General features: G+C 56.1%; 1 protein-coding gene across 7 annotated transcripts; it reads left to right on the forward strand.

Moving 5' to 3' along the window:
- The first annotated feature begins 965 nt into the window (after nt 1-965).
- On the forward strand, nt 966-21,803 carry ENTPD6 (ectonucleoside triphosphate diphosphohydrolase 6). 7 transcript variants are annotated; one of them, XM_030872509.2, is made up of 15 exons: nt 966-1,108; nt 2,246-2,380; nt 5,514-5,836; nt 7,442-7,518; nt 9,742-9,885; nt 10,814-10,889; nt 12,053-12,088; nt 12,802-12,890; nt 14,063-14,142; nt 14,808-14,872; nt 16,449-16,550; nt 18,687-18,827; nt 19,704-19,760; nt 20,671-20,783; nt 20,888-21,803. In XM_030872509.2, the coding sequence occupies exons 3-15, from the start codon at nt 5,545-5,547 to the stop codon at nt 20,984-20,986; spliced, it is 1,371 nt and encodes a 456-aa protein (XP_030728369.1). In that variant the 5' UTR covers nt 966-1,108; nt 2,246-2,380; nt 5,514-5,544; the 3' UTR covers nt 20,987-21,803. The 7 variants fall into 7 exon arrangements, with proteins under 7 accessions (XP_030728369.1, XP_060140779.1, XP_060140780.1 ...); XM_060284796.1 differs by having other exon boundaries at nt 21,667-21,803; XM_060284797.1 differs by lacking the exon at nt 9,742-9,885.
- The last annotated feature ends 1,874 nt before the right edge of the window (nt 21,804-23,677 follow it).

Below are 23,677 nucleotides of genomic sequence, written 5' to 3' on the forward strand. Positions count from 1 at the left end.
GGGAGCTTAACTGGCTTGGGCTCATTCCTTGTGAGTGGGCTAAAGTTCAGTCACCCAGAATAAGGAAGCGGTAGCACTGTGGGCCCAAGGTGCAGCTGACCAAACAGAGCCAGTGTTCACCAAACAACCTGATAAACGAGGCCAGAGTCCTACCAGGTGCTGGCAGTGATGACACACTCGCCTTGCCCAGTCCTGGCCTAGTACTTTGTCCCTACATCCCACCTGTGGGCACCCACTCACTCTCAGGTGTCCCTGTCTCAACAACAAACTCAGGCCACGGGGAGGGGTGGGGAGGGGTTCAAGACCAAGGTTCTCCGAGGGCCAGGCCTCGAAGGGGCACACCCACACCCCATTGGCCAGACGCCGTCACGTCCACACACCCACAGCAAGGGAAGCTGGAAGTTGGGCTGCCTTCTGGTGAGGAGAGGAGATTGACCGAGGGGACACGTGGGCCGTCCTGCCAGCAGGACCCTGAGTAAACGGGGCTGCATGGACGACCGACCCAGGCAGGAGCCGGCAACCTTGGCGGCCTCTGGGAAGAGACGAGAAAATGGGGGTCAGGAACAGGAGGGGCTTGGTGGCACTGCCTGTCCTGTTGTGGTGGCATTTTCTATCGTGCGTTACCTTAAGGGAAAAGAAAGCCTTTAGGTGGGCGGGGCGGGGGGAGAGCCCAAGGAAAACCACAATTTCCACAGCTGGTCAAGGTTTGTGAGGCTGCAGGACTGACTCCTCGGCCAGGGACGACGATGGCCCTCTCCGCCGTGCCGCGGGGGACCCTATAAGCGGGGCCAGGAGCGGGGGCCACAAGGCCGAGACCCCGCTTCCCCCACAACACCGGCCAGGCTCTAGGCTAGGGGGACCCGCCACCGGACCCGGGCGGGAAGAGTCACGGCGCCTGTGCAGTGGGACGCACCACCGCGCCTGCGCACTGGGCTGACGCGCGGTGCACGTGGGCGGGGCCCCGCCTCCAGGTCCTCCTCCCGCAGCCCGCGGGTGGAGGCCACGCTGAAGCCGGTGGGGCGGGAGCGCGGGGAAGCCATCTCCGCGGCCCGCGCACTCCCCCGGGACTGGCACCTCGCTCCGTGGGTGGGGCACAGGGCCCTGCAGGGTAAGCGGCGGGTTCCGCCGGGCCCGGGATATCTATGCACGTGGGCCCCCTCGGGCACTGTGCGCTGCGCCCTGGAGAAGGGCCGGGGCGGAGCAGGGCCGGGGGCCTCCGGGGCTCAGACCCAGCGCCTGGCAACTACCCGGTCTTAAGCGGCAGCGCCTGGAGGCGGCCTCAGGGTCACTGGCAGCCAGGACTCCGCTGACCAGTGAGGGGCGCGGTCGGTGTTTTGGCACCGGGTGGGCAAGACAGTCGGAGTCTCCACCCCCAGGGAGCCTGTAGCACTGCTGTCTTCATTCATTCATCCAGGGTCTGCTGACCCGCTCCCAGCTCTGTGCCGGGCTCAGGAGATCCGATAGGGGCAGGACAGGCAGGGGAGAAAAGCCCGTTTAAACCTACCAGGAGACTTAGTATTTGTTCATGTGCTTTAATTTTGTATAGGTTTTAAGCATGTGCGGCAGTCATTTGCACGCACGGCCGTTTTTGGGTATTTTAACCTTGGGATAGAACTTGTATTTTGAGAGCCGAGCTGCCGTCCCCAGCTCCTAGAAAGCTAGTCGGGGGAGGGGGATGGGGCGGGGCCCGTCTGGACATCACTGCCACAGCCCCACACCGAGATTCTCCTCTCTGACCCCGTCTCCCGCTGACAGAGGGAGGCACCCCCGCCCCAGGAGCCCGCTGAGAGCAAGGTTAGCTCAGCCAAACCTCTGTTTGCCTTTGTGCACCTACATCCTGCCCCACCCCCCAGCCTACTCCTCATTCCCTCCAGGCTTACCTTTCCTTACAGCTTTGTTCTAGACTCTCCTTTAAAGAACAAAACTCATCTAAAATTGTTTTCCTTGGTGATTCTCTGGAGAGGGCCACTGTGGTGTTAGTGGTGTCACAGAAATGTGATCTGCCCCTCCTTAGCTCTGGACAAGCACCTTACCCCATGGAATGAAACTGGCTTTTAGGCTCGGGCCTCAGGGCCCTGGAGGTGATTGTGGGCCAGGCTGTCCCTGGCTCTGTGCCCCCTCAGGGTTATGTTCTGTTTGACCTCTGTTTATGTCACCCTGAACTTGGTGTGTAACTTGAATGATTATGTGTATGTAATTTCACATGAGTGTTTTTCGGTCGTCTGAAGTAGTCTTATATGAATAGGGAAAGTGAAGTGATGAAGCACATGTGATTTGGAGACGGAAGCCAGAAACTCCTCTGCCTTGCCGCGTGCCAGCTCTGTGATCCCGGGCAAGACCGTTTACAGACATTCCCGGGCCTTGGTCCTGTTGTATGGAAGTAAGTCATCATATGTCATGTGGTATATAAGTGCCAGCCTGTGGGCCTCTGGTAACAGGGTCTAGCATATTTAAAGGGGTATTTTTTAAATGGGTAGACAAATTTAATGAAGAGCAACCTTTGCCTCGAAATTTAATATACTACCTGTTAGTCTGATCATGTATGTTATGCTTCTTAGACTAACATAGGACATGATAAAATTGGACTACGTAAAAGGGTTTTATAAAACGCTTTCAGAGTTGTAAGATGTTAGTATTGTTTTTGTGTCCTCACTAATCATCCTTGGAAATAGTAGCTTTAGAACTTTCCCTAGAAATACTTTTTTGTTAAATGATCACTTAGCAGTGGGAAACTTTGGGTTACTCTAACCTAACCAAAGGAGACCTCTGACAGGGCCTGTTGCCGGGTGAGAGCTGGCTGCCTGGGGATGGCTTCCTCAAGCACCAACCCCAAACCTGTCACAAGGCTCAGTTCTGTTTCTGACTGATGTCCCGCTGTCATTTCAAACTCGACGTGTAGAAAACCTGGTCACTGCTGTCTCCTGCCCCATCCCACACGGCCATCACATGGGTCCTGAAGCATCATCCGTGCCTCTTGGTGAATTGCTGTGTCATCAGCTCGCTTTCTTCACCAGCAAGCGATGGCTGAGCAGCTGCTGGGCTCTGGCCTTGTGTCATGGGTGGGAGATCAGGATGACTGGGCTGGTCCCTGCTTCCAGAGAGGCACCATCTCACCAGAGGGAAGGGAGACACAGATGAACAACTCCACATGCAGCTTACTCAGGGAATGAGAGTGGAGAGCACCAAGGAACACAAAGGAGGAGCCTCCGACTGCAGGTTTCAGAGCGGCAGTGAGCATAGCATTTTGGGTAGGTTTTGCAGGGGTGTGGATAAAGGACCAAAGAAATAGGATGCTTAAAAAAAAAAAAAAACAGAATATTTAAGGCTGTCCTAGATAAAGGCCTGTGTTCCAGACTGCTGTAGCAGCACAGACTCATCATCATCACAGACAATGGTGGTGCTTGGTCAGGAGGGGGCAGGGAGTCACGGAGCACATAGTGGGTGGAGGTGGTCAGGGAAGGTGGGGATGACAGCTTGTCAGCTGAGGCTTAGGGATGAGGACCAGGTCGGCCCACCTGAGCAGGGCCAAGAGAGGTAGAGACTAAGCACAGAGGCCGATGGGGGCCAGGCCTGGGCAGCGGTATGATGTTATTCTGAGAGTGAAGTGAGGCCTGAGCTGGGGCTGGGGAGGGCGAGTCTTGGGGAGGGAGCTGCTGAGAGAGCCTTCCCTGAGGCCCCTTGTGCTCAGGGAGGGGTGCATTGTCTTGTCCCCCCGCCCCATCCGAGCTTGGATGGTGAGCCTCTGGGAGGGCCTCTCCCCTGGCAGGGGCACAGGGCTGGCCCAAGGTTTGGACAGTGCTCCAGGGGCCGCAGGCATCCAGGTGTGACTGTAGGGCTGGATTCCCCGCAAGGGCCACTGTTCGTCTCTCCTACCCTCAGACAGCCTGGGGTTGGCGTGAGGCCACCACAGGCTGCCCCCTACGCTTCTAGGCCCGGCCCCCGCTCTCCCTCCCCTGTGAGGGCCTTTACGCTGTCCTCCAGCCCTCCTCCCCCGCCACCATCCCTGTGTCCTGAGCACGGCCCACACACCCCCAGGGCTCTGGTCCACAGACACTCGCCCTGCTTCCCACCCGGCACGTGCCTGTCTCCCTCCCGCTGGGACGTCCACTCCACCTCCCACGTTGACAGCCAGGGTGGACAGATGGTGGACGTCCCCAAGGGTAGGGGGAGCCCCGAGAGCCAGGCACCTCGCTTCTCGTCCTCTGAAGTCTCGGGTTCCCGCCCAGTGCCTCCGCTGAGCAAGTGCCTCCATTTTGGGGTGCATTGAACCAAACATAGGGGCGCTGAGTGGATTTCCTTTGCTCTGGGCTTTGAAAGCACATGGGCATCATTTCCCTCTCGGCAGGAACATGTATATGAACGACAAGAGGTATCTGTTGTGAAACTCCCAGGAGAATGAGCCGTTTCCCTGATCTGTCTGTGGCTCTGCAGTCCCCAAGGGACAGGATCTTAAACCTTTAAATATAAGTTACCAACAGGGGAGAAAAAGGGAGAGTGGAGAGAATGGACTGCATATACATCTCTGTTACCTTGAAAGGTCTGGGGACACCACGCCCACGTGGCTTTTTTTTTTTTTTTTTACATCTTTATTGGGGTATAATTGCTTTACAATGGTGTGTTAGTTTCTGCTTTATAACAAAGTGAATCAGTCATACATACACATATGTTTCCATATGTCTTCCCTCTTGCGTCTCCCTCCCCCCACCCTCCCTATCCCACCCCTCCAGGCGGTCACAAAGCACTGAGCAGATATCCCTGTGCCATGCGGCTGCTTTCCACTAGCTATCTACCTTACTACGTTTGTTAGTGTGTATATGTCCATGCCTCTCTCTCGCCCTGTCACAGCTCACCCTTCCCCCTTCCCATATCCTCAAGTCCGTTCTCCAGTAGGTCTGCGTCTTTATTCCTGTCTTACCCCTAGGTTCTTCATGACATTTTTTTTTCTTAAATTCCATATATATGTGTTAGCATACGGTATTTGTCTTTCTCTTTCTGACTTACTTCACTCTGTATGACAGACTCTAGGTCTATCCACCTCATTACAAATAGCTCAATTTCGTTTCTTTTTAAGGCTGAGTAATATTCCATTGTATATATGTGCCACATCTTCTTTATCCATTCATCCGATGATGGACACTTAGGTTGTTTCCATCTCCGGGCTATTGTAAATAGAGCTGCAATAGCAGCGAGTTTAGAGCCGTTTGCCTGGACCAGCACCTAGAGGGTATGCTCAGGCTGTGGGGCTATGGCCCAGGTCAGCACCTGCAGGACCGACAGCCTTGGACGGGTTGTCTAGTCTCTGTGAACCTCAGTTCCTCTTCTGCAAAATGGGGATCCACCTTCCAGAATCATTCTGAGGATCAAATGAAACTTCTGACTCACAGGGAAAATGCAGACCTGTGGACAAAGTTCTGGTTGAAGGAACTTTTTGTCCCTGAGAGCAGGGATTTCTGACTTGCCCTAGAACCTCGCAGCCTAACGGGTTTTTCCTGCCTCTCCTCCCATTCCACCAGCCGCGTGGCACAGTCCTCAGCAGACAAGGAAATGAGAAAAGTACCAAACAATGGGAACCTGAGGGTGACGAAGGTGGCGTACCCGCTGGGGCTGTTCGTGTGCCTGTTCATCTACGTCGCCTACATCAAGTGGCACTGGGCCTCCGCCACCCAGGCCTTCCTCGGCATCCCCGAGGTGGCCACGGGGGCCCGGAGGGGCCAGCAGTCCCGCGGTCCCCCGGGGACAGCTGCCCGCGGGCCTGAGGTCTTCTACGGCATCATGTTCGACGCGGGAAGCACTGGCACCCGAGTGCACGTCTTCCAGTTCAGCCGGCAGCCTGGAGGTACCGGCTAGTTAGCCCTGGCCGCGCTCCCCTGTCCTCCGTCACACAGCAAAGCGTGGGCCCTCAGGGTGGGCTGGACCCCCGGCCTGGGACTCCCCGGGGAGCCTGTCGCCAGTGCCATTGCCCAGGAGTCCCAGATGTCCTCATTCGCACTGGCATCTGGTGACCACCTAGGGGCAGCTGAGATCCCAGAAGGCATTGGGGTGGCCTGTCCCCTCCCAGCGTCCCAGGCAGGTTGGGTGGCTAGGACCGTGACTTAGGCCAGGGGTGAGTTTAAGGAAGGAAGTAGCCCCAGGTTCAGACCAGTGGGAGCGGGGAGTCCAGGAAAGTCAGGTACATGAGCAAAGACCTGGAGCCCAGGCCAACACGGAACGGCCCAGTGGGGCCGGGCAACAAGGGTGACAGATGGCAGTGGCCTCAGTGAGAGTAAAGCTGGGACCAGAGCCTGTGGGCCTGGCTTCCCAGGGAGGTGCTGAGGAGGAGTGAGGGTGGAGTTTGGGCATCTTCACCAGCGGGCTTCTCCCCTGGGGAGACCCCCAGCGCCGCCCAGTCCCCCCTCCACTCCTTATGGGTCGGTGTTCACAGCTGGGGTCCCTCCCCTCTGCTTCGGTGCTGACCCTTCTGGGCGTTTAACTGAACTGGTGTTCCGGATGCCTTTAGTAGGTCTCTTCAAACCTCTCATGGCACGTTTATCTACTTTTCATCTGCTCTATTTTTAAACTTGTTATAATGGTTAAATATTTATATGCTGGACTTAACCTACCTCCAAAATTGGTTTTGAAGCTAAGTTTAAGGCAACGTGTGTTGGCATGTAATCCTTCAGTAGCCATGAGCCGGCGTGTTTTCTTTGGAGAGACCTCCTTACAGCAAGTTTGTTGCTGATTTTTCCTCCTTGGTCTATGTGTCTGCATTCGGACAGCACCCCTTGGCCTCGGTGTGCCTGGGAATGCTCTCCCTTGCTGTAAGCACATAAGTCCAGGCCCCTAATAATCTAAAACACTCAATTTTTAAAAAGAAGGCTGAAATATTCTTTTTTAAAAAAATAGAATAGAATAGAATAGAATGTATTAGAATGTATAATGCGTCCTATCTAGAATTAAGAAAATGATTTTCACATTTGCAGTTTGGAATCATTTGCCCTGCTCCTCCATTGGGTATTTTTCTGTTTTTTTGTTTGTTTGTTCTTTGGCCACGCGGCTGCGTGCAGGATCTTAATTCCCAACCAGGAATCAAACCATGCCTGCTTGAGTGGAAGAACAGAGTCCTAACCGTAGGACCACCAGGGAATTCCCTGCTTCTCTATTTGTTGAATCAGCAAGAATTAACTCTGTTAAAATTTAACATTTTAAATGGGTAGTTTTTGGTATTTAAATTATACCTCAATAAAGTTGATTTTTTTTTTTAAATAGGAAAAGTTCTGGCCAAAACATTAAGTATAATATTCATTGTGTAGCCAAACTAAAGAGGCAGAGTTTAGATGAGAAACAATGCAGGTCTGTTTTCAGAAGTCTGCCTGGAACGTGTGGCTCCTCGTAGTTGTATAGATTCACGTATCTGTGTTTGTATTCACACTTGTACCTGTTCTAAAACATGATTTTCCTTTAGAAACTCCCACCTTGACCCATGAAACCTTCAAAGCACTGAAGCCAGGTCTTTCTGCTTATGCTGATGACGTTGATAAGGTAACAGTGTTCTCTCGTCTCTCTTTGCTCATCAAATTTGCCTTCTGTCGATTTGTTAAAGTGACTCTCTTTCTCTCAGATGCAGAGCCGTCCTCCCAGAGCAGCGTCTCTGCTGTGCTGACCTGGGACATTTCACTGCGTAGGACAGTCTATGGAGGACACTGGCACCCGTGAGAGGTCCCACCACCACCCCACATACACTGCACATGTATACACATACACACCACACGCAGAACCACACCACATACACAGCCACACACACCACACCACATACAGAGCACACACACATACACCACATACATCACACACATATACACACACAGCCACACGTATATACACAGCCACACCACATACACACCACACCGCACATGCACAGCACACACATACATATACACCACACACACACACCGCATATATCCCCCAGCTGGCCCGCATGCCGCCCAGAAGTTACGGTGTGATTTAAAAGCACAAATGCTACAAACTTAGAAAAAGCATTATTTGAAAGTTTAACTTTTTTTTGTTTCGGTTTCTCTGATTGAAGATGACAAATGTTCACTAAAAAAATTAAAGTCAAAAAAATGTATTATGCAAAATCCACAGAACCAAATAAGTGTGTAAAAGAAATTTAGCTGAACCGTCAAATGGTGACTTTGGTAAGTTGGTGGCGTTTACACTTCTGAGCCGCACGAACACAGGGCACCTGTGTTCCAGGGGGCTCCCGAAAGCAGCCCCTCATGCAGCTGTCAGTTCCTTTGGCCCCAGCACGTCTTATCAGAAGCTGACGCAGCATTCTTGCCACAGATGCATCCTGATCCCAGACAGTGAGGTCACGGCCTTGCTTTCCTGTAACTTGGTTAAGAAACAAATTGAAAACAAATTGAAATGAGTGACTCTAGAGGTTAAACCTGATTAAATGATATATCTTGGAATAAACTCATGGGGCTTTTTATGTATTTTTATAAATTTATTTATCTATCTATCTATTTATTTATTTTTGGCTGCATTGGGTCTTCATTGCTGCACGTACGCTTTCTCTAGTTGCAGAGAGAGGGGGCTACTCTTCGTTGCGGTGTGTGGCCTTCTCGTTGCGGTGGCTTCTCGTTGCAGAGCACAGGCTCTAGGCACACGGGCTTCAGTAGTTGTGACGCGTGGGCTCAGTAGTTGTGGCGTGCGGGCTCTAGAACACAGGCTCAGTAGTTGTGGCTCTGCGGCATGTGGGATCCTTCCGGATCAGGGCTTGAACCCGTGGCCCCTGCCTTGGCAGGCGGATTCCCAACCACTGCACCCCCAGGGAAGCCCCTCATGGGGCTTTTTAAGTCTTACTCGTTCAGGCAGGCAGCACACATTCATGTGGGGTGACTGGTACAGCTTCTCAGCAGACCCCTCCCACTTCCTCCAGGAGGACAGTGTCCCTGGTTTCTCGCTGTCCTGTGTTCCCGTCCCCTCTATTTACACACACAGTGGAGCACGTTCACGCTGTATGCGCTTTGCTCCCGGGGCTGAGCAGTGTGCCTTGGAGACTGTGCCCCGTCAGGAAGTAGAGTGCTCTGTCCTGCCATGCGTGTGCACGTTGCACTTGGAGAGCCAGCCCCTCCGGAGGGCCTGTAGGTGACCCCCGCCACCCTTTGCTCCTCACGGTTTGGGAAAGGCTGCTCTGTGTCATCTCATGTGCACTTCGTTCCCCTCACATGCCAGGGCGTCGCCTGGGTGAACTCTTGGGGGGTTTCTGAGTGAGAGGCACACGTGTCCCCCACAGGCATTGCTAACCCCCCCCAGCATCGTACCCTCCACACGCCTGGTGAGGCTTCACGGCAGTCGTCCCCCGCCCTGCCCAGCCCGCCCCCCACGGCCCTGGTCCAGCATGGAGAGCTCAGCATTCCGGCAAGTGAAGTGATTCCTCGGTGTAGCTCTTCATGGGTTTTAGTGCCGTGAGGGACCCCAGAATTCACTCATGGTGTCCAGGGGCGTCGCAGCTCGTCTGAGGCTGCTCGGGGCTGGTGGCAGGGCTGGTGGGGTTCCGGCTGCCAGGCGTGTAGAACCTTGGCCCGCTCCGCTGCCGAGGGTCCGCCCCACGCTCCTGCCTGCACCACTTGAGTCGCTGTCTCTGCTGATTTGGAAAATTAGAAAAAATACGTTTATAAATTAATAAAACCAAAAGGGTGGGGAGCACCTGTGACCCCTGCACGCTGAGTGCAAACCCTGCTCTACCCACCATGTTCACAGAGCACCCCGGGAATTCAGGAGTTACTGGACATTGCTAAACAGGACATACCCTTTGAATTCTGGAAGGCCACCCCCTTGGTTCTCAAGGCCACAGCTGGTTTGCGTCTGTTACCAGGAGAAAAGGCTCAGAAGTTACTGCAAAAGGTGAGCTCATCCAGTTACCCCGGGGCGGGTGACTTGAGATAACTGAAAACATGGAACATCAGCCCGCGTCCAAGCAGGCAGACAGGCCACGGAGAAGCTCCCCAAGGAGGGAAGCATGTCGAAATGTTAGCAGTGTCGCCTTCGGTGGAGGGGTTGTGGCTGAATGATGCTTTCTTTCTCAGGATGTTTAAAGCTATTCATGTTTTCTAGAATGAATCTGTTTTATAAAAAGAACAAGTTGGTGTTAAAAATATATTGTGTTTTTGAAGGGCTTCCTTCCATCCAAGAACTTGCCGAGTGTCTAAGGCCGTGGGACCTGAATTCTTGACATTTCGGCTCAAGCCAGCCATCCTCGTGGGAAGTGCAGGCTCCGCTCTTGGTCTGATGTTCAGATGTGACTGCTGAGGAGGCCCCTTTGTGTCTGCGCAAGCCCTGCACCTCCCTGCAGGCAGCTCTGGAGGCTGTCTTTGACATGTGCTTGCAGGGTTCTTACCATCAGGAATCAGGGAAAGTGTTCTCAGCAAAGTAGTCCTCCTCCACACTGTTTCTGAACCTGTTAGCTGCTAAATGACAGATGGTTGCAGGTTTGTCAAGGTCCCTTATAAAAACTACTGAATACCTTCACATGCTCGAGTTGGATTGTGGGACACAAGTGCAGACGTACTGAAGTTTCTATGTATCAATAATTGCTAAAAAAAAAAAAAAAAATGGAGAAGGAAATAAAGCCAAACACAGTTGCTCACCGCTTTCGCTTCCCCTGTGCCAGGTCCTCTCCCAGGAACATGCCCACCAGGCCACGTGGCGGCCCAGGGCTGGGATCCGCCTTGTGGGGCTTCCCACCCCTCGTGTCCTGTCCTAAAGCAGGGCAGTGATTGGGACTGTGAGTTTAGATTCTAAACGATAAAGGCTTGTCTCTCTTTACATTTAGGTGAAAGAAGTGTTTGAGGCGTCGCCGTTCCTCGTAGGGGACGACTGTGTTTCCATCATGAACGGGACGGACGAAGGTAGTTGCCAGAAGCTCCATGTGCCATGAGGCTGCCCCTCGAGGCGGGCTGCATGCGGGGCTGCTGTCAGCATTGCGCTGGGAGCCTTCCCTGGTTGGAGGCACAGACACTAAAGTGCCGGTCCCACCCCAGTCCGCAGGCTGACCGTCTCAGAGCACTGTATTCTTGGGGCCAGTGATAGAGACATTCTCCTCGTGACTGGCTCCAAGCCTGGCATATATCACGTTTCTGAAAACAAATCATCTTTTCTGATTTATTTTTTAATTAATTAATTAATTTGGCTGTGTTGGGTCTTCTTTGCTGCGTGTGGGCTTTCTCTAGTTGCAGTGAGCGGGGGCTACTCTTCGTTGCAGTGCGCGGGCTTCTCACTGCAGTGGCTTCTCTTGTGGAGCATGGGCTCTAGGCGCACAGGCTTCAGCAGTTGTGGTGTGCAGGCTCAGTAGTAGTGGCTCACGGGCTCTAGAGCACAGGCTCAGTAGTTTTGGCACACGGGCTCTATAGTGCAGGCTCAGTAGTTGTGGCTCACGGGCTCTATAGTGCAGGCTCAGTAGTTGTGGCTTGCAGGCTCTATAGTGCAGGCTCAGTAGTTGTGGCACACGGGCTTAGTTACTCCACAGCATGTGGGATCTTCCCGGACCAGGGCTCGAACCTGTGTCCCCTGCATTGGCAGGCGGATTGTTAACCACTGCGCCACCAGGGAAATCCCATCTTTTCTGTTTTAAGAACATTTAGAGAGAATCCCCAGTTGCTGATGCATTAGAATGTTGCTGTTGCATTAATTCTAAGGGAGAGTCACTTCATAAGGTTCCTTACCAGCCCCTGACTTTAAACGTGACCTTAAGGGTTTGTTTGGGTGGAGGGAAAGGGAACATTTATTTCTCATCCCACCTCTTCCAGAAAGAGGCAGTTGCTAAAGAGTGTGACCAAGAGATGTGACAGTTGGCTGAGCACGCTGATTTTTAGGTGGTGTCTTCTAGAGCAGGCTGCCAGAAGCAGCTGGATGGTTCTGTGAGTGATGCCCGTGTCTGTACCTGATCTGGAGGCTGAGAGTAGTGAGGAAGTGGCCTCCCTGTGCTCCTGAAATCGGAAAGCTGTCATGAGTTCCCATTGCTGTTTACAGCATCTCAGGTGATTCAGATGCTGTTTGTGACCCTCTCTTGCAGGTGTCTCCGCGTGGATCACCGTGAACTTCCTAACAGGTGGGTTCCCTTCATCATAAAGCCAGCAGTTCACAGACACAGGTCTTTAGAGCAGGGGCCTCATTTCCACTCTAAAATAACCCCTTCGGGTTGCTGACCCGAAGTAGGGTGTTGGGATGGGTGGGGCAGGCACCCAGCTTGCAGAGGCAAATGCTGGAGATGCAGGGGGTTCTTCTCCAAAGGCTCAGCTCTGCCTCTGCTCCCACGGCGGCGTCCCCTGGCCACCGTCCTCATTCCTGAGAGAAGCCCTGAGTCACACTAGTCAATATTGGACGTGACGCGAATGCTGATCACCTTATAATTGAAGTCCTGCTGTAGGTAGAACAGGGAACAGTCATTTTTCTTAGATTACTCTCAGGATGCGGATTTTTGTCCCTTTGTTGTAATTATGGACAAGACCAGTGTGTCTGACAGATGGATGAGAAAGCAGGAAGTTTCCTGTAGGAGTTGCCGCCCGGGGATGGGGAGCCATGTCAGGTGACAGATCAGGAGCCCAGGCCCCAGGAGCACAGGTTATCCTTCGTTCAGATGAAAGCCACCACCGGGGCAGCTGTCCTTCACGCCCCCCAAATGCACATGGACATTTTCAAGTGGCCACAGCTTCTGTCTGTCTTGTTCTCTTTCCACGGAAGGGCCTGGCTCTAACCTCCCCTTTTCTGCTGTTCTGTTTACTAACGGGCATTGCTGTGTGGATTTTACTCTCGGTGCTGCAGGCAGTCTGAAGACCCCCGGGAGGAGCAGCGTGGGCATGCTGGACCTGGGCGGAGGGTCCACCCAGATCACCTTCCTCCCGAGATTCGAGGTAACCCGCCGCCGCCCCCAAGGCCACCTGCCCCGCGGGGGAGCCTCAGCCCCGGGGGAGGTCTGTGCACTCAGCTTCTCTCCTGAGGATCAGATCACCCACAGCGAATGCTTCTTAGTTTGATTTTAACTCTGCCTGGAAAAAAGAAAATAGGAATCTGGTCTTCAGCAGGGTGATAAACTAGATACTACCTGGAGACCTTGGGGCAGAGGGTGTGGGGTGGGTTCTTCCCCAACCCCCCCGCAAGGGCTTCCAGGGAGGGGCCGGAGTCTGACTCAGATGGGACAGAGCCTCAGGCCTTTTCAGGATGGATGTTCTAAGGCAGGGGTCCCCAACCCCCAGGCTGCGGACTGGTAGGACCGGGCTTCACAGCAGGAGGTGAGCGGCCGGCAGCAAGCGAAGCTTCATCTGCCGCCCCCCATCGCTCGCATTACTGCCTGAACCGTCTCCCTGTCCGTGGGAAACTTGTCTTCCACGAAACCAGTCCCTGGTGCCAAAAAGGCTGGGGACCGCTGTTCTAAGCGACACGAAAACGTTTCCAGTTGAGACTGCGTGCTGTTTTTAAAAAGCACTTTCCTCATCTGCCACTTTTTAAATTATTACTATTATTTTTAGTTTTAGTGGAAGAGCCTTGGGACTCCCCTGGCGGTCCAGTGGTTAAAACTCTGCGCTTCCAGTGCAGGGGGCATGGATTCGATGCCTGGTTGGGGAACTAAGATCCCGCATGCTGCGTGGCATGGCCAAATAAATAAATATAAAACTTAGCATTAATGGAATAGCCTTAAATTTACGCATAACTCTTCTGGTTGGGCCGTATTTCCCAGAATGGGTAAATGTTACTCACAGGGAGGAAAGACACGGGACTTCCCTGGCAGTCCAGTGGTTAAGACTCCACGCTTCTACTGGAAGGGGTGTGGGTTCAGTCCCTGGTCGGGGAACTAGGATCCCACAGGCCTCTTGGTGCAGCCGGGGGGGGAAAAAAAAAAAGAGGAAAGACAAAGTGTTTCACTGCTTGCTCCAAGCTGTTTCACAGCATGTGATTTGATGAAAGGCTAATTTAATTGAATACATCCGTGAATATCCCTGTTCTTTCAAATGAATTGAGGGAGTGGGGGACAATTTTTTATAAAGGCCAGCAGGAAAGGTGCTTTAACCCTTGTGTTCTTCCCCAGGGCACCCTTCAGACCTCCCCGCCCGGCTTCCTCACGTCCCTCCAGATGTTTAATAGGACCTACAGGCTCTACTCCTACAGGTTTGTTTTCAGGACTGAGCGTGGAGAGGTCCACTGTCCAGGCATGTGGCTCAGCTTAGCACTGCAGGCCTCCCCCAGCCTCTGCCTCCCGCCTGGGGAGCGACCAGGGTGCTGGGCCATAGACTTGGTCCCAAAATCCCTGCTGCGGACCCCCCTGCAGCCTCTCCCTCCCTCCCTCCCTCCCTCCCTCCCTCCTTCCTTCTTTCTTCCTCTTCTTAATCCTCCTCTTCCTTTTTTAATTCACCTGTAGTAAGATTACATTTCTTCTTTTGTACTTATTCTCTTCTGCCTTGGAAAAGGTTTTTGGGAAAGTGGGGAAGAGTCCACAGATGGTGCAGGAAGTTTCTGGGCCGTCTTTTTTGCCACGTGGCGCCTTTAATAGGTTCTTTCCGTGAGGCCCGTCCACACCATAAAGCTGGGGACCTGTGTGTCGCCCTCGCTGGTGTCCACAGCTCCTGGACGAGCTCCCACCAAGTAAGAGCCTTCGCTGTCGAGCTGAGGCGCTGGATGCCCTGAGCCCCACTGAGGGAGCTCCTGCAAGAAGCAGGAAGCTGCTGCCTTGCCCCTGGTTTCCTCCTTCCCCCCACATTTTGGATCCAGGCTGGCGAACGTGCTGCAGGCGGAGTTGAGGGAGGCCTCCGCTCACCTGGGTTCTCTCTCCGCAGCTACCTGGGGCTCGGCTTGATGTCGGCGCGGCTGGCGGTTCTAGGCGGCGAGGAGGGAAAGCCTGGTGAGTGGGGTTCAGAGCCCTCCCAGCCAGCAGGACTCAGGATCCCTAGAGGGTGCCCCCCCAGCCCTCGTTGGTGGGCCCCTGAAGACCTTCTCAGTTACTTTTAAAGAAAGATGCTAGTGAAGCGGTTTCTGGATCACCGAGTTGCAGGGGGTTCTTAGGAACCCAAGGAACTGGGTGTGATCGGAGTTGGCTTGTTTGTAAGGATTTACCACTGGGCGCACGGTGGGGGGGCTCCGACGGGGGCTTCAGGGGAGGTTCTGGCTCCTGAGAATGTCCCCTGTGTTCTTCTGCTCTCGAGGGGACTTGGAACGGGCTCTGCCTTCCTCCAGACCTGGCATTTGGGGACGAAGCCTGTGTCTGTTCCCAGGCCCTCTCTGCGCCATCCTGCCCTGACGTGCTTGGCTTGGGACAAGCCAGGCGTTGCTGGCGGGCGCTCGAGCCCCTGGGACATTCAGGGGACCACATGCCCGAGGCGAGCGGGGGCCCTGCTCTGAGGCCGCCTTGGCCTGTCCCCTCGAAGGCCTCGGTCAGACGTGCGCAAGCCCAAGCATGTTCTCGGCCACGCACACCCCCGGCCCAGGACTTCCGCTGCCTCTTCCAGGGCCTGGCTGTTCTGACAGAGCGGGAATGTTCCACTGGAATTGTTTTCCACGCACATCCTGCTGTTTAACCTCGTAACAGTGGCCCCTTTTTTGCAAACCAAAAACGCGTCCACGTCTCAGAAACACCCACGACCACACTCTGGGCCAGAAAACACTTGTTAGCCAGTGGAGGACGGCAGGCACCCACCTGCCCGTCTGTGCCGGCCTCAGGGTCCTGTCCCTCCTGCACCCCAACCCGGCAGAGCGGCGGGGAGCCGTGTGTCTTCACATGGGGCTGTGACAGCCGCCAGAAGGGGTGCAGACCCCTCGCTGCCCTAGGGAGGCGTCTCCCGCCGTGTGAGTCGTTGTCACTCAGCAGACCACCCACCGCCCTGAGTAGCTGCAAACAGCAGTCATCTTATCTCAGGATTGCACAGGCATCCACTCGGCGGTCCCTTTGCTGGGGTCCCTAGGGTCCTGTGAGGTGGCATTTTGGGCGCGTGTCTGGCCTCTACCCCGCAGAGCAGCCTGCACTTCTCCCTGGCGGCTCAGAGGAAGGAAAGCCTCCTGAAGTCCCACGGCCTTGTGTCCTGCACGTTCCGCTGGTGCAGGCGGGCCCAGGCCAGAATCAGGCAGGCACAGGGACCCACTCGGCAGGACGCCAGGAGGCGTGTCCCCGAGGGCTGGCGTCCTGGGGCCCTGGAGGCTGCCCCACGGGGAGCCACTGGGGTCGTCATGAGCGTCGCCTGGAACCCCGAAGCCCCTCTGTGGCCGTGAGCTGGGAGTGGCTCTGCTGGGCTTCCGCCTCCCGAAGCTGACTCGGGACGCTTCCGCAAGTCCATCCCGCGGCAAAAAGGAAGCGTGTTCCCTTGACCCTCCGAGGCCCTCGGTGCTGTCGGCCTCCCCTCAGCGGGCCCCATCTCAGCTCCAGGCCTGCCCTCACCCCACCACGGTCAGTGCTCTTTATCCGACTCTGTCTCTTTCTGTTTCAGCTGAGGATGGAGCAGAGTTGGTCAGCCCTTGTTTGTCTCCCGGTTTTCGAGGAGAGTGGGAACACGCTGAAGTAACGTACAGGGTGTCAGGACAGGAGGCAGGTACGGCACGTTTATCCTCCGTGGGTGGCTCATGAGGGTCGACGGCAGCCCCTTCCCTCCGGACACCTCAGAGAAGCAGAAGTGTGTACTTGCCCGCAAGCCGGCTATGGTTCTGGAACCCCCCGCTCCTGCGGGGTCCCTGCACAGGGCTCCCTTGTCCGCCGCTCTTCCAGGGACCCGATTTCCCAGCAAGCCTCCAGTGGGGAGGATCTGGACGTCCCTCGGCTTCGAGCAGACAGCCAGGTGTGGCTGCGGGCCTGGCAGCTCTGTGGGAAATGGCTTATCCTCCCACATGCGCCGCCTGTGCTCCGGCGAGGGCGGGAGAGGCCACAGAGCCCCAGGCCTGTCTCACCCACAGGGTCCTGTGGCTCTGTGCTCTGAGTTTCTTCTAAAAGAGATGCTGAAACGTTGTGTCCAAGCTGGGCACGTGGGCGTGAGGTTTGCCTCTGGTGACAGGGCTGTTGCTACTCACAGCACTTGTGACGCCAAACGTGTGGGGGTTTTCCCACAGCGGCCAGTTCTCTGGCAGCAGCAGGGTGTCCTGCAATTCCCTTCGTTCCGACACTGACTTCCGGAGTCAGTGCAGCCCCCATCAGATGAGGCCCTCCCCGACCTTTGCAAGTGCTGGGCCTCCCATTCTTCTGACCGACCGTCGACAAATCAGGGGTTCCCACGGCCTCCTCCTCAAATTTGATAATTTGCTGGAAGCACTCACAGAACTCAGGGAACATGTTCCTATCACTGGTTTCTTATCAAGGACACAGCTGAGCAACAGTGAAATGGGAGAGAGGCACAGGGCAGGCGTGTCAGGAGGGCGCCCGGAGCCCCCCTCTTCCCGGGAGCCCCCTTCCCGGGAGCAACCCCCTCTCCCTGGGAGCACCCTCCCCCCGGGAGCATCTTCTCCCTGGGAGCACCCTCCCCCCGGGAGCATCTTCTCCCTGGGAGCACCCTCCCCCTGGGAGCATCCTCTCCCTGGGAGCAGCACCTCCACGTGTCTCCAACCCGGAAGCTCTCTGAGCCCCATCGTGTAGGGTTTTTACAAGGCGCATGGCAGAGGGACTGATGAACTCAGTGGCTGCTGGTGACTGACTTAATCCCCAGCCCCCTGCCCACGCCCTTGGGGGTGGGGCTGAAGGTTTCAGCCCTCTAATCACCAGCTCCCATCCTGAAGCCACCAGGACCCACCCGGAGTCACCTCATTAGCACAACCCAGGTGGATTGAAAGGGGCTTATTATGAATCACAGAACGTCTCTCTCACTCTCACCACTCAGGGTCTTACAAGGCTTTACAGCCTCTGTGCCAGGAACCCAGGGTGGAGAACAAATGCACGTTCCTTACTATCCAGTGATAAACGGAAGGGGGCTGTGGGTACCAGGGGGGATCGCGGTCTAAAGACGACCAGGGAAGGCCTTATGGGGTGATACCTGAGACAAGACATGAAGAAATGGGAAGTGAGTGCCAAGCCGAGGGAGCAGCACATGCAAAGGACCAGAGTCGGCTGCTATGTTTAAGGAACATGGAAGAGGTGGTGTGACGGGTCAGACGAGGGAGAGTGCAGGGAGATGAGGTCCCAAGTGCAAGGGCGCAACTCCCAGGGCCCTGGGAGGGCTAAATGGAGCTGCCGTCAGACGTGGAGCAGGGCTGGGGCAAGCTCAGACCTGGGTCCAGGTGTGGGCTGTGGGCATCCATGTCCACTGACTCAGTCTTGTGTTGTCGCTCTCCTTCTGAGCAAGGAGTCAGTGACCAGCCCTGTGAGCTTGGCACGCTGCCTGTAGGCCCCAGCTTCCTCATCTGTGACAGGAGGGAGGTGCAGGCCCCACCCAGGCAGCTGGTGAGATGGGGTGGGACAGTGCACACTCGAGCTCAGCACAGGGCTGGCAGGGTGAGCGTAGGGTGGACCCACTGGGCTGCGTCACGGCAGCTGCAGGCGCCCAGCTGGAGGCGCGTGACCTTCAGGGTCGGGCCACACTCTCTCGGGCCACCTTTCATGCTCACAGTTTCTCCCCTTGAGCTGGCCGCAGCACGTGGCCCCTGAAAAGTTGCTGGTGAGCACCCCCAGGTCGCAGTCACCCTGGGCTCTGTGGTCAGGCGCCCAGAGCCCACTGACCGCTGAGTCTGCTCTCCCTTCGCTCCAGCGGGGAGCCTCTACCAGCTGTGCGCCCGCCGAGTGTCCGAGATCCTCCGAAACAAAGTACACAGGACGGAGGAAGTGAAGGACGTGGATTTTTATGCCTTTTCCTACTATTATGACCTTGCCGCAAATGTGGGCCTCATAGGTAAGGGTGGGGCTCGGTTGGGCTGTGCAGGGACTTGGGTGTGGGTCCCCGGGTGGAGGGCCCGTCAGTCACATCAGGGTGATAGAAATAGAGGGAGGGCGGGGGACGTGTCACTGAGTAGAGAGTAATAGGCCCCCTTTTTATAAATAAGTCAGTCCTCTGAGCCGCTCAGTGCAGGAAGCCCTCCTCGCTGTCGGTTTATTCTCCTTTCACCTGTGTGATTCTCAAACCATCAGCCACTGGCACCCAGGCCAGCAGGAGGGCTCAGCCCACCCCTCAGATCACCCTCAGGAGCCTGGGGGTATCACCCTGACCCCTCCCCAGCCCGCAGTGCCGTCAGGACAGAAGACGGTATCGTGAGTCTGGGACCAGTGCTGGTCAGACCAACTGGAAACCCTCCAGAGGGTTGTGAGGTCACTTCAGTGGGTCGTGACCGGACATGTGTTTTGATGAAATAGATTGAGGATATTAGAACGTGTTGCCCGTGGCAAGGGTGAGAACGTTAATGTCCACAGAAAGCCGCCCTGGAGAGACCGAAGCCGTCAGGTTCCGGCTCGCTGGGCCCCACTGGGCTACACTCTCGGACCCAGTGTGGATGGCAGCCAACGGGTCCAGGCGGAAGGTGACCTCTCACCCCTCACCTAGGCCCAGGCCCCTCCCTCTGGGGCACCCCAGCAGCTGCCCCTCGGCCGCCTGGTCTGCAGGTTCCCTGTAGCTGGAGCCAGGGCACCGTCGTCTGCACGCCGATGCCCAGACGTGCGGCCACCTGCATCTGACCCCCCACCCCCAGGGTACCCCAGGCGCAGGCCCAGGGGCCTCAGTGCCGTCTCACCTCCACGGCGCTGGTGCAGACTGGGTGCCCCGTTTCCTCCACAGATGCAGAGAAGGGAGGCAGCCTTGTGGTCGGAGACTTTGAGACTGCGGCCAAGTACGGTGAGTGGCCTGGAAGCAGGACGCTGGCCCAGGCATGAGGCAGGCGCTGGCCCCAGAGCTCCTGGTCGGCCCCTGACTGTCGACCGGACGAGCCTTCGGGGGTGTGAGAGTGTGTAGGGGCCGCTGAGCTAGCTCAGACCGCAGGCCCACCGCGCCCTGTGTGGCCTGGGCAGTGGAGGCAGGCGTTTCTAGTTCCAGTGTTGTGAGGAACAGACTCCCTTGATTTCACTTTTTCTGACTCTTTCTCTGTGACTCAGGTGACCTCAACTCCCCAAAGTGTCCCAGCAGATTCACAATTGCCAGGGACCCCTGCACCGCAGAGTCCAGTATGGGGGACGGAGAGCTGTCCCCCGGGGTGTGCCCGGTGGCTGCCACTCCCCCCACTCCTCCATGGCCGGGTGTACGGGCTGCTTGTAGATTCTGCTCTTTGGTTGCCTTTCCCAGTTGCGGGTCAAAGGGGTTAAACGCTGTATGTTTCTCCATAGAAAGACCTTCTCTCCCTCCTGTCAGAAAAGGCTTTTTTAAAATCGTTCTCATCACCTCTGGGTTTGTCTCCCAGACACCAGCCAGAAATGGTTCCGAGCAGAGGCCGTGGGTTGGTTTGTCCGTCCCCGTCGTGAGCAGGGGTGGGGTGTTCTGTGCCAGCTTGGTGGGTGCTTCCAGTCCCTAGAAGCCCCAGGTCCACGCCTAGGAGAGGTGTCGGGGGTCACGGTGCGGAGATGGGGCCTGGAGGCAGGCAGTGGGCACTGGGTTGGCCTCAAGTCCCTGCCTGTGCTGTGCTCTGACCAGCAGTGAGGCCCCGGGTGGCACAGGGCCTGGCGGCAGGGGGGGTGCCCCAGCGGGGTGGAGTCTGGCTGCTCGCACTGCCCCCCCTCCACGTTCCCCCACCCAGGAGCCCTTTTCCCCTCAGTGTGCCGGACGGCAGAGACCCAGCCGCCGCGTAGCCCCTTCCTGTGCCTGGATCTCATCTACGTCAGCTCGCTGCTCCACGGACTCGGCTTCCCGGGGGACAAAGTGCTGAAGGTGGGGACTCCCCCGGTGCCCCCAGCCCCCACCCGTCGCGAGCACATGCCCGCCTTTCACACGCACGTGCTCCCTTCCACCCCCCCGCCCCTTATCTTTTCAAGTTGACCCGGAAGATTGACAACGTGGAGACCAGCTGGGCTCTGGGGGCCACTTTTCATTACATCGACTCCCTGAGCCGACAGAAGAGCCCCACCTTGTAGCACCCCAGCTGCCAGCCATCCCCGTAGAAGCACTGTCTCTGCGAGAACAGGCCCCTTTGGGACCCCCAGTGTGCAGGGAGGGGGTCATGGCACAGGCTGAGGCCCTCCTCCCCGTGACCTCACAGACCGGCCCCTGGACGTGCTGGAACACGGCCCAGGACTTGTTTCCCGGTGGCCAGTGACCAGACAGGGTAAGGGGCACAGGCTGAGGCCAGGGTGGCACAGCCGCTGTCCCCACCGTCCCATCGCAGGGCTGGGGCGGCTGTGACACACGTCCGGTGACGGGAGTCTTGTTTTGTCCCACTGCCCCCAGCGGGAGCCCCCTGGGCTGGTGGGCCAGGCATCTCCTCCGTGGGTGTAGACTGTGACGTCATCCAGAAGCTGCTTCCTTGGGTCCTCGGGTGGCTCAGGGTTAGCTGGCGGGTTGGCGCTGAGACTGGAAAGAGGGGCTGGAGGAAATGCCTCTTTGTGGCCCGTGTGCCCTGGCTTCTCGAAGCGGTCTAAACATGAGCGTGAGCTGCTGTGTCTGTGAGTGAGTGATGTCTGTGTGGTGCTGCGTGCTCGTGTAGCAGCTGTGTTCTGAGCCCAGTGGATGTATCGCTGCCCTGAGCCATTTGCAGCCCAGCGGTGTCAGTCGGGCTGGAGCCCCAGATGCGCCCTCTCACGGCCCGTCCCCGCAGGCTCGCAGGATGCTGGCTGAGCTGTGCACAGGATGCTACGTGTCCCAGGCCCGCAGCCGTTCCTGCGGCATATGCACTGTTCACGGAATAAGCTGAACCTCATGTGTTCCACTTGAAATAAAGGGTTTTCCAGGGTTTCTGCTCCTCTGATTCCTCTTGGTGAGCGCCAGCCGTGTCCCTCCACCCTGGGTGTCAGGCACCTGAGGTCCCTGTTCACCAAAGTTTAAACAAAAACCTGCCCAAGTGGGTGACATGTGATGGCAGGATCAAATCCTGTCTGTACATCTTGGGGAGACAACAGCAGACGGACACACAGAAGCCGCCGTCAGGCCCTCCTGGCGTCCCCTGTCCGGGACTGGCCCTGTGGAGGCCCAGGCTGTTCTGGGGTCTAGCAGGGCAGAGCCCCCTCGACTGTGACTCGCGGCACTGCCGGGTGAGGATCTGGGCTCATCACCTTCCGCGGCCGTGGGGTCTGGAGCGAGCGCCGAGCTCCAGGTTGCAGTGTGTTCAGCAAGGATCTGGCTTTAATCCAGGACAGTCGGAAGGGGATCACGGGCCGGACAAAGACTGGACAGACCCCTCCCAGGGCTGCAGCGGGTCCAGAGTGACGTGACTGCTGAATAAGCCCACGTGTTAGGCCTGTGGACACGGATCCCTGACCCTGGAGTGGGCAGGCCCAGGAGAGGGATGCAGGTGTACAACCTGAGAAGCGCTAAGCCTGCAGGACAGCCACATGGGGAGTCCCCACCCCCTCCTGCATGTCCTGACCCAGTCTGGGTTGGGGCGTCGCCACAATCACAACCCTAGAGGGCTGGAGGGAGGCCACCAGGATGCAAACACTGGAAACTGGAGCCAGCTGTCCTCTGCCCGGTGGTTTGCCTGAAGTGTCAATACTGGGGTAGGGGGCAGAGGTCTGCATGCGACACAGCAGGAAAAGACAGAGCAGGAAGATGCTTAGCCACGTCAGCACTAAAGCTCCAGGCTCTACTTGACAAGGACATGAAAACCAGCTCCCCTCCACCCAGTACCCCCGCCTTGGTGGGCCTCCCAGCCCCTTCCTTCCATGATACCTTACAGTTTAGATACCTAATGGACTCCAGAGGCAAGGAATCAAAAATGCATGAAGGCAGAAGTGAAAATTGATTTGGTCTGTTTATAGGTTGGTGATCTCACATCTGAAAAAAATAAACAACTGGACTTTTCCCGAGAGATTCCCAAATAAGTCATGGAATGTTTTTGAGCTGAGCAGAATATGCAAGTCATTCACTGAGTGTCTTTGTGATAATGAAGTAGGCTCTTGTTTTTTAAAAATAGCCACACGTGCACATCCCAACACGTGAGTGATGCATATGCATGAAGAGGCTCCCGCCCACACGCCCTGCCCGTGTTTCCCGCACCCCACCTTCCCGCCCTCACTCAGAACAGCTGCCCCGTCTGGAGGACAACCCCACGGTGTCCAGCTGTTTGCACTCCCACACCCGTGTGTGTGAGCTGGCCTGACACTGCAGACCCAACTGCAGGAACGTGCTTTATTTTGTCTTAGGGTGCTTCTTAGAGGGGATTTTAATAAGGAATTTAAAATCTAAATTAAATTGCAGCTTGAGCTGAATGATGGTGGAGAGGCTCAGATCAACATGGATTAGAAAATAATGGAATTAAACTGATTTTTACTCCCTATATGAAATGTACCCTCTCGATACTCAGAATAGTTCAACCTACTTCCCCTTTGTCTTCATGGGGTTAAGTATCTTGAGAAAATAGAAAATGTGCCGGGAGCTCTGTGTCTTAGGTGACTCACTGAGGCGTCCCACTGGGAGACCCAGCCTGGACTTCTGGGGTCCAGTTCTGAGGGGGTGTTGTGTGGAGTCGGGGTCTATCTTCCCTGCCCTCCTGGAGGAGATGGACGAGTCTTAAGGGTGATATAAACGGAGTGGTTGAAGGGGCAGCCTTGCTGATCTAGGGAACTGCTGGAGGTGACAAGCACCTGTGAAGATCAGGCCCTGGTGGGAGC

Source organism: Globicephala melas, chromosome 15 (assembly GCF_963455315.2).
Source record: "Globicephala melas chromosome 15, mGloMel1.2, whole genome shotgun sequence".
NCBI lineage: Eukaryota > Metazoa > Chordata > Mammalia > Artiodactyla > Delphinidae > Globicephala > Globicephala melas.

Coding starts and splice junctions, on each gene's coding strand:
- ENTPD6 (XM_030872507.2), top strand. CDS start 5,545: ATGAGAAAAGTACCAAACAATGGGAACCTGAGGGTGACGAAGGTGGCG. Junction 7,519..9,741: donor ATGCTGATGACGTTGATAAG/GTAACAGTGTTC, acceptor CCATGTTCACAG/AGCACCCCGGGAATTCAGGA. Junction 12,891..14,062: donor CCTTCCTCCCGAGATTCGAG/GTAACCCGCCGC, acceptor GTTCTTCCCCAG/GGCACCCTTCAGACCTCCCC.